Source organism: Acanthopagrus latus, chromosome 7, assembly GCF_904848185.1.
Source record: "Acanthopagrus latus isolate v.2019 chromosome 7, fAcaLat1.1, whole genome shotgun sequence".
NCBI classification, from domain to species: Eukaryota; Metazoa; Chordata; class Actinopteri; order Spariformes; family Sparidae; genus Acanthopagrus; species Acanthopagrus latus.
In genome coordinates this window covers 27,311,147-27,323,558 of record NC_051045.1, presented here as the reverse complement: position 1 = coordinate 27,323,558, position 12,412 = coordinate 27,311,147, and the positions used below count along the sequence as shown (strand labels likewise).

At 39.6% G+C, this 12,412-nt stretch overlaps 2 protein-coding genes across 4 annotated transcripts; both read right to left on the bottom strand.

Annotated features, from left to right (window-relative positions):
• Nucleotides 1-2,110: 2,110 nt before the first annotated feature.
• Nucleotides 2,111-3,377, bottom strand: nppb (natriuretic peptide B). 2 transcript variants are annotated; one of them, XM_037105375.1, is made up of 3 exons: nt 3,167-3,376; nt 2,572-2,854; nt 2,111-2,313 (listed from the first exon to the last, which is right to left on the bottom strand). In XM_037105375.1, exons 1-3 carry the CDS (start codon nt 3,278-3,280, stop codon nt 2,303-2,305), a joined length of 408 nt encoding a protein of 135 aa, XP_036961270.1. In that variant the 5' UTR covers nt 3,281-3,376; the 3' UTR covers nt 2,111-2,302. The 2 variants fall into 2 exon arrangements, with proteins under 2 accessions (XP_036961270.1, XP_036961269.1); XM_037105374.1 differs by lacking the exon at nt 2,111-2,313 and having other exon boundaries at nt 2,543-2,854; nt 3,167-3,377.
• Nucleotides 3,378-7,594: 4,217 nt separating this feature from the next.
• nppal (natriuretic peptide A-like) lies at nt 7,595-9,754 on the bottom strand. Of its 2 annotated transcripts, XR_005076179.1 has the most exons (4): nt 9,590-9,754; nt 9,037-9,338; nt 8,251-8,328; nt 7,595-8,001 (listed from the first exon to the last, which is right to left on the bottom strand). XR_005076179.1 is itself a non-coding variant. In XM_037104836.1 (3 exons), exons 1-2 carry the CDS (start codon nt 9,671-9,673, stop codon nt 9,039-9,041), a joined length of 384 nt encoding a protein of 127 aa, XP_036960731.1. In that variant the 5' UTR covers nt 9,674-9,754; the 3' UTR covers nt 7,602-8,001; nt 9,037-9,038. The 2 variants fall into 2 exon arrangements, 1 of the variants encoding a protein (XP_036960731.1); XM_037104836.1 differs by lacking the exon at nt 8,251-8,328 and having other exon boundaries at nt 7,602-8,001.
• Between the last annotated feature and the right edge of the window lie 2,658 nt (nt 9,755-12,412).

Below are 12,412 nucleotides of genomic sequence, written 5' to 3'. Positions count from 1 at the left end.
CACACAAAGCTCTTTCAGTGTTTGGATACCCAGGTCATGCCACACAAAAAACAGAATCAGAGGGACAGAAATAGGTGCCCCCAGAGGCCCAAAATGTTGTCTTAATTGTCTCCATATTTGGAAGGAGGATTTTACTACAATATTTTTTGTGTAGCAGCCAATAGGATAGTTTAGAGGGGAGTATAAAATAGCAGAGAGCAAGCTGGGAGTGCATGATACTGATTCTTGTTGTTGCCATTCTGGCGTTGTGGACATTTCTGACTCCAAGAGGAGCCTAGAAACTGGGCCACAGAGCACTGCCAGACCATGACAAGCAGGCATTGGTTTCACTCCACTTAGATGAAGAAGTAGGCTAGTTTGAAGAACATTATTGTCCATTATGATCTTAGAAGAGTCTCGACATCTGCAGGACAACTCTTGTCCTTGTGTTCCCCACATCTATGTCTGTCTCTCAGTCTCATGTTAGACACATAGACATTGGACAACTAACAACAGGACAAATGTTTGACTGTAACACTTATTTCCATTAGCAGACATTGGGTTTCTAGTGTTGATACGAGGCTCTCACCCTAGGCTCATAATTAGCCAGAATGTTTCAGCTCTGACAATTAAAGTCTGAGATGGATGAAGATTCAGAACCAATGCCCAGTATAGTGGCAATCTAACCACAAAACTGCCACTTGAGGGAATTTGAAGTCATTTTCAACTTGTCATTGTGCAAAAGATGAGGTCTGCCATGACATATACGTTTTACCGTTTATTTTATGCAGAGAGAAATTATTTATGGAAAACCAGCTGTGTTGAATGAATTAACTGAAACCAACATGTAAATATGAATGAAAACTGAAAAGCATAATATTCAGATAAAATAGAAAACATCTCGGATGAACACACACACACGGTTGAAGTGTGGCCTCCCCCTCCACTGGTGCACAGGTGGACCAGCAAAACACCTATTTACATGAATCACCAAAAACATTCACAGCATAACATATTCACACATCAAAATTGGCTACAACACCCAGAATTCAATTGCACTTCCCATCAGGCAGGATTGAACTGTTTTGTGCACTCTCCATGGTGCTGAAAACTTTCACTCCAAGATCCATACAGGTTATTTCTGTAACATGACATGTCTGGTATCAGTAAAAATTCAGCTTAAACAAATGTGATGAGGTTGTAATTTCAGTCATACTTATCTTGAAAAATTACAGAACATCTTGAATGCACCTGCTTGTTGTTGATTTAGAATGGCTACTTCATCAATATCATGTATATCAGATGTGTTTTCATCATCTCTGTCTTGTCCTTATCTACTCCCACATTTTCTACCCAGGGGAGCACTAACAGGTCATTATGTATTGTGACATTCATTCGATGTGTTATGACCTTGCCGGGTAATGGTCATTATGATTTAAAAACATTGTCAGGCAATGTTTGGAAACAACCATAATTTAGATCTAAATCTGCCATTTCTTGTGTTATTTACCTGGAATGCTCCAGTAATATTATCAGTCAGCTGTCACTATGCTGAATGTAGGAAGTGAGCTTTTTTTTTTTGTCTCATTGGAGGTCAATTGAGGAATATTGCATGATAGCGTCATTGTTTTGATTCAAATTGCAATCTTTCACATATGTAAATGCAGTGGTCTGTTGCTCTTCAAATTTTGCTGCATTCTTCTTCTTTTAGTTATTTTTCACCATTATTACTGTCACATATATAGGAAACACACCTTTTGGAACAAAGGCAGCAGGCTTTGAGATTACTACCACCCATGGCATCTTTCAGCCATCCAATTTGACCAGTCAGACTGCTCCGGGAGGGGATGAAAGGCGTCCAGGAAGGTAGCCATGCTAATATAACTTGGATTTAAGGCTGCTTTCATCATTGATGCTTGGTGCTAAAATGCTGCCAGTTAATGGAAGTGTTTATCTGATGTTGAACTTTTACGTAACTGCTGCTTACATCCACCCCCATGTAAATACAATTTTGTATTACATAATCACCTAATGTATGTATGAAGGAGTTTACAAATGTTTCTTTTGTATGCAGCCCTGTGTTATTAAATGACAAATAAATCACCTTGAACCTCAAGAACACTCAGTTTACTGATTTGCAGTTGTAAACATTTATTCAAACTTTTAACAGTACTTAAAGAACAGTCGTACATCATTTTAAATAAATATGTTTTTAAGCCACAAACAATACTCAATAAATATTACTAAATAAATAGCACTCAAATAAAAATATCTTTCGGTAGAGACGTTGCAGTTCCAGAATTTAGATGGTAAGACTTCATCTTTACTTTGCATCTGTAAGAGAACAAGAAAACAACATTAATTCTGCCATCAGGACTATTGATATTTTAAAATTCATGTCATTATCTTTATGAGGTGAACCTACGCTACACTATCCTTGAAGTTTATTAAACATTTCTACAAGGCTCTAGTTTAATCAGAGCACGAGTCAAATATTTTTTTCTTGTTGACTGTTATAATGATTTATTGTTATATCTGTGGCCCAAACAAAATTGTGAGCACTTAACCTTGAGTGGAGTTACTTCAACTTACTGTATTTGCCGACAGTGTTGCACCCAAGAGAGCTCATGGAGCCTATCCTATCCATCCGTCGACCGAAGCAGCCTGAAGATCTCCTGGATGAATCATTGCGGACGTTCTTGAGGTTCTTGGCTGAGAAATACTCCCTGATTGCTGCCTCATCAAGTCCAGTTTGGGGCTGCTGTCCATCTACATCCTCTATATTCAGGCTGTCCAGACCGCCCCTCTCTGCAGGGAGTCTTTGGTCCACCTCAGTCTGCTGTGAGATTGACTCATCAAGTCTGTGAAGGATCACCTGAAACATCCACAAAGGCACATGTTACAAGTTTTATACATCTTAAAAAGGATAAACATTTACAGGCAGGACCCTTAAACGTTTCTGGTAGTGCTTTGAAGCATTATTTTATCATTACTTATTCATTACACTCATTATTATTCACTGAGAGCACCAATTTAACTTCAATGAGCACACATCACAGTCCCATTAAATGGTATGAGACATTTATACAGTCCCAGATGGGGGAAGATAAAATGAAACTGTTCTGCTCCGCTGCTGCAGACTGGATCCATGGTGGAGCCGTTTCAATATTGATTATTGGGGCCTCACCTTTAAGATGTCCATGTCAGCGTCAGTCAAGCCGGTGCTGACGGGATATGTACTGATGAGCTGCAGGTTTAAGATGAGGAGGAGGCCACAGAGGGGAATGGAAGACAGATGCATGTTTCTCTGTGAGATCCTGTTGGCTGTATCACTGGATAGATGGATGGCTGCTCTTTGGCTTCTTGTCCTTAGATCTGTTTAGATGCTGGAGCCTACAGCAGCAACCTCTGCTCTTTTATACTTGGGCTCAACACACATAGGTATGCCTGGAATTTCAGTGGCATTCCTGACACCTGATTCTGATAACAGGGGCTGTCGGAAACTGCTCCTTTTAAAGCCTTGTCTCTTAGATATGGAGCATGCTACTTTGTCTTAGAAAGATACTCCACCCTCTCCTACACGGGACATTGTTGTCATTGAGCTACGGGAAGTTGTAAACTAAAAGACAGTGTGACCGTGTTACTAAATTGAGTGGTGTACGTGATTGTGGCAGAGTGGTCTGCAGAGATCAACCTTCAGTGGGAGAAACCAAACCATGTGATTGGTATTGCATGTATTGCTTGTATGATGAGCCCACAGAGAATTATTTACCTCAGAAATTATATAAGCTGACTGCATTACTTGAGGTTACAACAAGTCAGAATACCGATTCCAGCCAGGTTCACCAATATTAGTTATTGTCACCAATGCCATTTGCTAAAAACACATACATGGTATTCTGCACATAAAAACATCAGAGCAACATGTCTTCAGATTAGCCTAAAACTGATTTAAGGTTACACAAATAAGAAGGTACTAATAAACAGTCAATTCTACAGCTTTAACAGCTGTTGATAAGCAGACTGGCCATTTGGATTCAGAGGTTGGTGTAAGCAAGGTGCGTCCATTTTTCCAAGTCAGAAATCCAACTTCAGGTGTTTAGTTGAAATTGAGAACTGGGCAGTCGGTCTCAATCTGAGTTTGAACTTCCAAATTTTATTGGAACTTGCCATGATCACAGACTCTGCTGCTCTCCTCAGCTCCACTCAGCCTTTTTGCATCTTTCAGCCACTTGTGTTGGTTTTATGGTCCACAACTTTGTTTACTGTACCAGTTCAGTCAGCCAGCCAATTGTGCTACAGGTAGAACAGCTAGGGCATGTGCTTATTAATTAGGACTGACCAGTGCTAGGACCTATTGAATCTGCTCGGATTATTATTATTTTTCTTCCACAAATTTAAGCCCAGTGTTGAAGGTCTGAACATATCCCAAAGCTCACCAAACTTGAAATATGGTCACATCTGGACAAAATTGCGAAATGGCAGCGTCAACATCACATAAAGTCAGTATCATCCTCAGACCTTGAAGATGAAAAGTTATCAAAAGCTTTTGCCTACATCATACCTGGTGGGCGTGGTGGTGTGGTCAATTCGCCAAGCAGGAAGTCCTTAAAACATCAACATACAATTTCCCATCTACACCAAATTGGTCACACATGTGGCGGGTGTCACCCTGAATACGTCTATGCACCAACTCTGTGTCATATCCATAGCTCCCCCCACTGGACACGGGAAATCAGATAAACAACATCAGATTTACATGACATTTACTGCTTGTTTCTACACATCATACAATACAACTTGACATGCAAGCAACAGGTGAGCGCATTTTATTAGTTTTATAAATAAAAAATGACTAATTAAGAACATTTTTAAGAATCTTCAATTATGTGGAGAGAAACAAGCTTCAGGCACTCATAAAAAACTTTATTCAAAACATGGGTATAAACCTTGTGGAGGGAACAAAATGGTGGACAATGATCAAGCAAACATTTTAGAAACTTGGCAAGCAGCGTCTTCCAATCCTGACTGAGTGAAAGCAAGTGATGATATCACTGAATCCCATTTTGAAGATGACATGTCTCCCCAAGTGTTAAAGAACATCCTGCTTACAAACATCAAAATACATCCATCACATGAACACATTTCAAAAAGAACCAATCCATTATTTCTATTATGTGACCCTCTATATAATTGTAATGCATCTCTTTATCTCTGCATCTCTCTCTGCATCATTATGTCCCTGCTTTTCTTTTTTTTTTCAATTTAATTTTTATTGATTTTTCAAATTTTGTATACATATACCTCTCATCCTACAAAACAGAGAACAGACAAAGCCACACTAAAAAGCAAAAAAAAACAAAAACAAAAAAAAAACAGAAAAAAACCCCCAAAACAAAACAAAAAACAAAAAAACAAAAAAACAAAAAAAGCAAAAAAAACAAAAACAAAAAAAACCCAAATACACAAGACAGTCCCGTTGGGAGTTGCATTTCTTCCTGTTCATTCAATGGTTCTCTCAATTTCATCCTCTGTAGCTAATGTTCGTTCAATAGTCTTTGTCGCTGATCCTGGTCCTGAAAAATGTCCATTTCAGCCATTTGTCCTCCAGTTGTGTTTCTTGTAATCTTAGGCGATGTGTTAATTTTCCCATCACATAGATTTCTTCTATTATCTCCATCCAGTTTTCCTGGGTTGGAAGGTCCGCTCTACCCCATTTTCTTGTGATAGCTTTTTACCAGCTATTAACAGTATTTTTACCAGATATCTATCCCCTGCATGGACATTTTCTTCGGTGAAATTACACAGATAGAGTACCTTACAACACAAAGGAATCTTATATCTCAACACCTCTTGCAAGATTTTATGAACCATCTTCCAAAACAGTTGTACCTTATCACAGTTCCAAAATACATGTGAATGGTCTGAACTTAATGCTCCACATTCTCTCCAGCATGGTAGATTCACACTCAAATACTTACTCTTGACCTTGGGCGTGATGAAGAATCTGACCAAATTTTTCCAAGAGAACTCCCTCCACGTCCGTGAACTGGTGGTTGTTTGATGCATTTTCTACATATTTAACCAATCTTTGTCCGAAATTTCTATATTTAACTCTGACTCCCACTTTTCTTTTATATAGTTAGTTGTATTCTTGTTTAATGTCAATTTTTGGTACAGTGCTGATATCATTTTAATTTTGGTGTCCTTATAAATACTAATTATTGTTTGTATCACACCATTCACTCTACACTCCATCCTGATTTCTTTCCTGTAGTAATCTCTTAGTTGTATGTTGTAAAGTCAGAGTCAGTCATAAATATGCTTAACCCTTTGAAACTTTTTAGATGTGGAGAGTGAAAAGAATGTAAATGGAGGAGAACATTACAATCTGTGTCTTTGCAAAATAAAGTGGTATGTAAATTGTTGTCATTACTTTTACAAATGAAAAATTCCTCAAATATTATTTTGAGATATAACATATTAGGATGGCTTGAAACATTTTTTTCGTGTAAATTAAATTTGCTGTCAGCCTGTAAATGAATACCTGTGAACTCTCCTGTTCTGTTTCAGTCATAACCTCATTTTGCAGCTGAATTGTAGTCACTGCACTTTGGCATTGTAGGGCAGAGCTGTTTTCAAAGAATACTCCATGATAAACCCACTGTATACTACCTGCTAAACAGCAAAAAGCAGATGAACACAGTGGTGCATTTAGCAGCTTAAAGAGCCAGATTTAGTAAATGAATGCAGGTTTATATTACGTTGCAGTGAAGCCTGTCGGCATCTATTCAGCTGCTCTAGCAGCATGGCTCCAGGAATATCACTGTCAGTCCATGCATTAGTCTATTGCAATTGTGCCAGATTATAAACCAGGACATGCAGATGGGCCAGTTGTTCAGTTGTTTAAATATGTATAATTATAAACTAAAGCAGGATGCGTTCCTTTATTAGTTGAGAAATGCTCCCACTTCTTAAATGAACAGCTCACCCAAAGATAAAAATTCAGTCATCGTCTACTGACCATGATGCTGATGGAAATGTTAGGAAAAAATCTTGTTGAAACAAATTGACTCCAAGGTGTAATCCAAATCTCCAGAAGCCCTGAGATCCCAAACTGATTTGAAAATATGTTATTTACACCCTTTAAGTGCAGTTGAGCTCATGCACCTCTTCAAACCAGGCGTGTCCTAATACATAGAGTTCAGCAGTGACAGTGTAGATTTCAGATTTTAAAATGGTGTAAATAACATCTTTTCATATCAGTCTGGGATCTCAGGGCTTTTGGATTGGATTCCAGCAGACCAGCTCTATGGAGCCATCTGACGTTTTGCTGCAATGCTGCAATGCTGTTTGTCTGTTTTAAGCTCCTGAGATGTTTTCTAGAAATCATCATCCCCATCAGCATGGGGGAGGAGATGGTGACTGAGTTTTACTTTTATGGTGAACCAAAAGGTAATTCAACTATTTAAAACCCTCATGGCTTAGTAGAAAAATGTTGCAAATCTTGACATTTAAGAAATAGAAGCAGTTTGCCTTTCATTATCCTAGTACAACTTGGCATGGAATTCAGTCAAATCAAATTGAAAATACCTTGAATTTATTTAAATTACTGTTTCTGGGTTAGGGTTAGGGTTAGAAAATTTAAAACATTTCAATAAAATGTGTTCCCATCTACCACACAGGTTTATTTAATGTGCACTGTATGACGATAGTCCCTCTGAAAAAGGTGTGGCCAGCAAAGAAATTCAGACTCAGTAATTATGCAAAATAATTATTTTACTACAATACATTCTATTACAAGGCAACTCTATCCAACAATTAAATTAAATCAATTAAATAATAATAAATACATTTACAATCATTTAATATTCAACAGCTCACATGTGAAAAAGGGAATCACAGTTCTGCATGAGAAACAAGGACAGACTGAAGTAAGCATCCTTTAATGTGCCAGTCAGGGCTGTGTGACGGTGAGGAGCTATGCTGTTGGATGTGGTCACAGTGTAGCGTCATCCATTCCTGTTGACAGAACAAAGTCACATTACTACACCAGGTTAGAAAGCAGTTTGATACAGTTTTCTGTCACTGGCTGTAATTGGAGCTGTTGCACATCTGCCTTGAACCAATGAGCCACTTCAACTTCAGCTGCTGCCCAGCAGATATTCAGTGACACCCTGATCAATGATCTACAACAGCTGCTACAATTATATTTAATGCCAGTGGCATGTGGTTGGGTTTCTTTGAATTGCTTAATCTTAATTGCCTAACCTGCCCAAAGTTATGCCTGCCTTCTGCCTTCTGCCTTCATGCGTTGGTCGTGTGCGTGTGTGCTGCATTATGTTTAACCTGAATGAAGAAAAAAAGTGGTCATATACGCATACTATTTCAACCAGGCCTAATGTTATTATATTATATTATATTATATTATATTATATTATATTATATTATATTATATTATATTATATTATTAGCCCTGCGATAGACTGGCAACCTGTCCAGGGTGTCCCCTGCCTTCGCCCTAAGTCAGCTGGGATAGGCTCCAGCCCCCCCCCGCGACCCTGCAGAGGATTAAGCGGCGTACATATAATGTGTACAGATGATGGATGGATGGATGGATATTATATTATATTATATTATAGTACTCTGTGTTCATGTGGCTAGTAACGTAGTAGTATTTAAATGTGACCCATAATTATCTGAGCCTATATATATATATATATATATATATATATATATATATATATATATATATATATATATATATATATATATATATATATATATATGTGTGTGTGTGTGTTATGTTGAATCGATTTAAAAGCCAGAACATATTTGAAAATACAGCAACATCTGTCCCGCATTTCATCAACGCTTTGAGTTTCAAAACAAATTCATGTATTATTTCATCTCATCAGAAGACCGTAGAAACTCAGATGGAACCGTTTTGGTTTTTTTTGTTTGTTTGTTTTTTGTTTGTTTGCCCCCCCGTGTTGAAGTTATCGAAAACGAACGTATACACGCTGATATGCTCCCCGGCTGTCCTCCTCTTCCTACCTTCAGCATCCCAGCCCGCTGAAGGAGCCGATCCTCTCCAGGCGCACACCAAAGCAGCTCCTCAGCCCGCCCTTCTTGTAGCGACTCCAAGAACGCTTCGACGTCCTCATGAGGTCTCTTAAGAGACTTGCGAGAACGTTTTCTTTAGCCGCCGGCGGGTCGGAGGGGCTGCTGTGGTCGGAGGAGCTCCAGGGATCCTGCTCTGGAGCTCCGAACACCGACTTGTCTCTTTTCACCTCCATCTCCTCGGAGGACGGGTAGTACTGCGCTGTGTTGATCTCCTCCAGCAGCTGCTTCAAATTCTGCACACACACAAGTTGAAAGTCAGTTACAATGGACAGTAATTCACTCTGTTTTCCAGCGCAGTTCAGCTCCTCACAGTCAGAAAATCTCCTCATCTACAGTACAGTCACCTCTCGTACAGCCTGTTAAACATTACATCCACTCTGTCGTCAAACAAACTCAAACATCGTCCTTCTCCGCCTGTTGACAGCTTTCCTGTCACAGTAGTTTCTGGTGTGATCAAACAGCATGGCAGACCTAACAGACTTACCTGGAGGTCAGAAACTGGTTTGGCCCTTACGAAATGAAGCAGCAGAAGCAGAGACAAGCAGCAAACGGAGATATTTGCGTTCATTCTATATTGCAGTTTGGATATCTTGTTCTGTAAAGACTCGCTGCTGTGGCTCAGTCGTCTCCCGCTTGTCCGGCTCTGTGACGCTGGCCAGGTGCCCCTTTATACACGACCTGATTCCGTCACAAGGCCCGGGAAATTAATGAGGTGTGACTAATGGCCCCACACGTGGGAGTACAGGCTAACTTGAACATAGAGACTGAAGTGTCGAAGCTGTCCAACAGTATGAGTTAAGACTGAAGTCACTGAGGTTTTACTGGTTTCATTAGAGTAACTATTTCTTCTAAAGAAAAAACAAAACCTGTAACTATAACCCCTCAGCACTTGGTTTCCATGCCCTTGTCATTTGACAGTTCTCCCACTGAATACAATACAATAAAAACACACACATACATATCCAGTCTTCATTGTCTCTCCACAGAATTACAGGTCACTCACAGTTTTCCCTGAAGATGTTGATATTAGATTCTCCTGTCTGAGCGGGGTCAGTGGTTAATGTCACTCAGACCTGAGACCTTTTTTGTTTTGCTAATTGTTTTGTTGTCCCTTCAACTGCAGCTGTATAAAAAAGGTACATTTTTGAAGCTGCCTTGCCAAGAAAATTGCTCTACCTGCCATCCTCTTTTAGTTTATAGTGAATGAGATTCTCTTGTGCAGAACCCCAGGGAAATGTCCAACACTGTTTTGAAAATAACTTCTTTCTACAATATCACTGCATGGCAGCAATGGTTCATTAGTCCAGACCTGCTCCAATTGGAGAGTGTCATGAGTGTTATGTTACTTGTCTTAATTGACTTAATTAATTAATTAACACACTGAAGTATACTGCATAAGGGCTGGGTGATCTACATCCAAACTGACCTCTTAAACACTGAATTTCACATCTCTTTGTAAGGGTACTCACCTACCTATACACCTTATGTCAGTGTCAGCCCTGGTTTTACTGTGCACCTTGGATTACTAGCTGTATCAAGGGAAGAAAATGCCTCTGTTAATAGAAATACAAATGACAAAACAGAAGTATTTATTCCAAGTCAATAATAAAACCTTCACTGTTTGGTTTTAGCACTTCAAATTGTATATTGACTATAAATCGATAAAATATTGAATTTTCAAAACTGATTTTGAAACCTAAAAGGATTCTTCCACATTTGTTCGTTCCAGCTTCCTTCACTTTTTGTGCTAACTGAGGCTGAGCATAAACAGCACCTATCTCTAAAGTGAGTCAAAATGCTTTGTATGCTTCCTGCATTATTGTGTAAACATGTTACAGGTTGTCAGAACCAACCACTGCTGTAATTCGTCTGTCTCTTAGCAATCACAAGGTGGAGGTGGTGAAAATTAGCCACTATCCAGACATGTACCAGGGGTAAATGATGAGCGATTAGCCTTGGACCCTGCGAAGCTGAGCGCACTGTGGAGGTGGATAGCAGCTAATTGACATCTCACCAGCTTCTCAACTGGAGAGCTATCCAATGAAATTGACTCCAGCCTCCGGGCAGCTGTGAGTGTTTCACTTGTTTTTTTATGGAAAGAATCTGAGCTCTGTTAATTCTATCACAGAGACAGAAGTGATCCTGTCAGACAGATGTGATACTGATGGCAGAGGCAGTACTTTCAGTGAATTGTTGTCAAAATGTCCATCAGATCATAACGAATGAGCTGTGAAAGAGGAAGTATCAATACCACTCTGTAAAAGCCGAGAAATATTGAGTATCAAACATAAAAGTGCTCAGGGATTTTGCGGGAGGCCGAGGTCGTGCCTCCGATTCTGAATGAGTGTCCATTATAGTGAATGGGAGAGATATTGGACAAGTAGAGAGCATGGCAGAAGTGTTGGTGGAACCAGAAATGAATAATGCCACCTGTCTGTACTTGGATATGAAGAGAGGGTCTTCCAAGGTTGCCCTCTGAGATTTCCGCAATTGCAAGTTCAATCAGGAGAGACTCCTGAATGAAGTTCGGAAATTGTTTGTTACAACAGATGATACGTGATAATTTCTTGACAATAAATCTTTGGTCCTAAGACTCTACAGTGAGATTTTGTGATTGAAGCATGAGCAGCGGCACAAAGACACTCCCATCCATGGAATCAAGACACTTGGTGGTGGTGAACAACTATGACTCTTCTGAGACAGATGAGCTGATGAAATGATGAAGTTGATGTATCTATTAAGACTACACAATGATGTGGCGGTGGAGGGTGTGCAAAACAGCAGCATAAATAAACTAAAGGCACAGAGATGATCATATTTTAAAAAGACAGCTGCAAGATAACAGGCTAACAGTGAAGGTGTGTCGCTTTGCTATTGGATAGATAGCTGATATCAATAGACAGCCCCAGATAGTGACAGGCAATTATGAGTGAACATGAGTGAGTGGGGTTAATGAGGGGAAGATGAGAGATAAAGTGATGACTAAGCCTGTGAAAGTATAGTCTTCCTGTCTTCCTTCTTTTGGTGGTCTATGGCGCTCGGTCTAAAGTCTGGTGTGTGCAGGCCGAGTCCTGGCCCATTTTGCTTGTTAAACGGCAGATAATTTGGGCACAAAGTGCAGCGCACAGCACAAAGGGGTTGTAATTAGACTCTGAATTAGTCATGGGTGTGTTTTGGGCGGAACATTTACTAAACCAATTCGAGTGGTGTCTTCCATTCTCTGTGCAAGCCAAGTGTACCAGGACATATTAAACAGTGGCACTCATTTTCAGTGAGGGACAGAGATGTGGTCCTCAGCTGCTGAACC

Excerpts from the sequence above, each read along its gene's own strand:
- nppb (XM_037105374.1), bottom strand. The coding sequence starts at position 3,280 with ATGCATCTGTCTTCCATTCCCCTCTGTGGCCTCCTCCTCATCTTAAAC. Across the intron at positions 2,855-3,166 it reads CTGACATGGACATCTTAAAG|GTGATCCTTCACAGACTTGA; the intron begins GTGAGGCCCCAA and ends TGGATGTTTCAG.
- nppal (XM_037104836.1), bottom strand. The coding sequence starts at position 9,673 with ATGAACGCAAATATCTCCGTTTGCTGCTTGTCTCTGCTTCTGCTGCTT. Across the intron at positions 9,339-9,589 it reads AACCAGTTTCTGACCTCCAG|AATTTGAAGCAGCTGCTGGA; the intron begins GTAAGTCTGTTA and ends GTGTGTGTGCAG.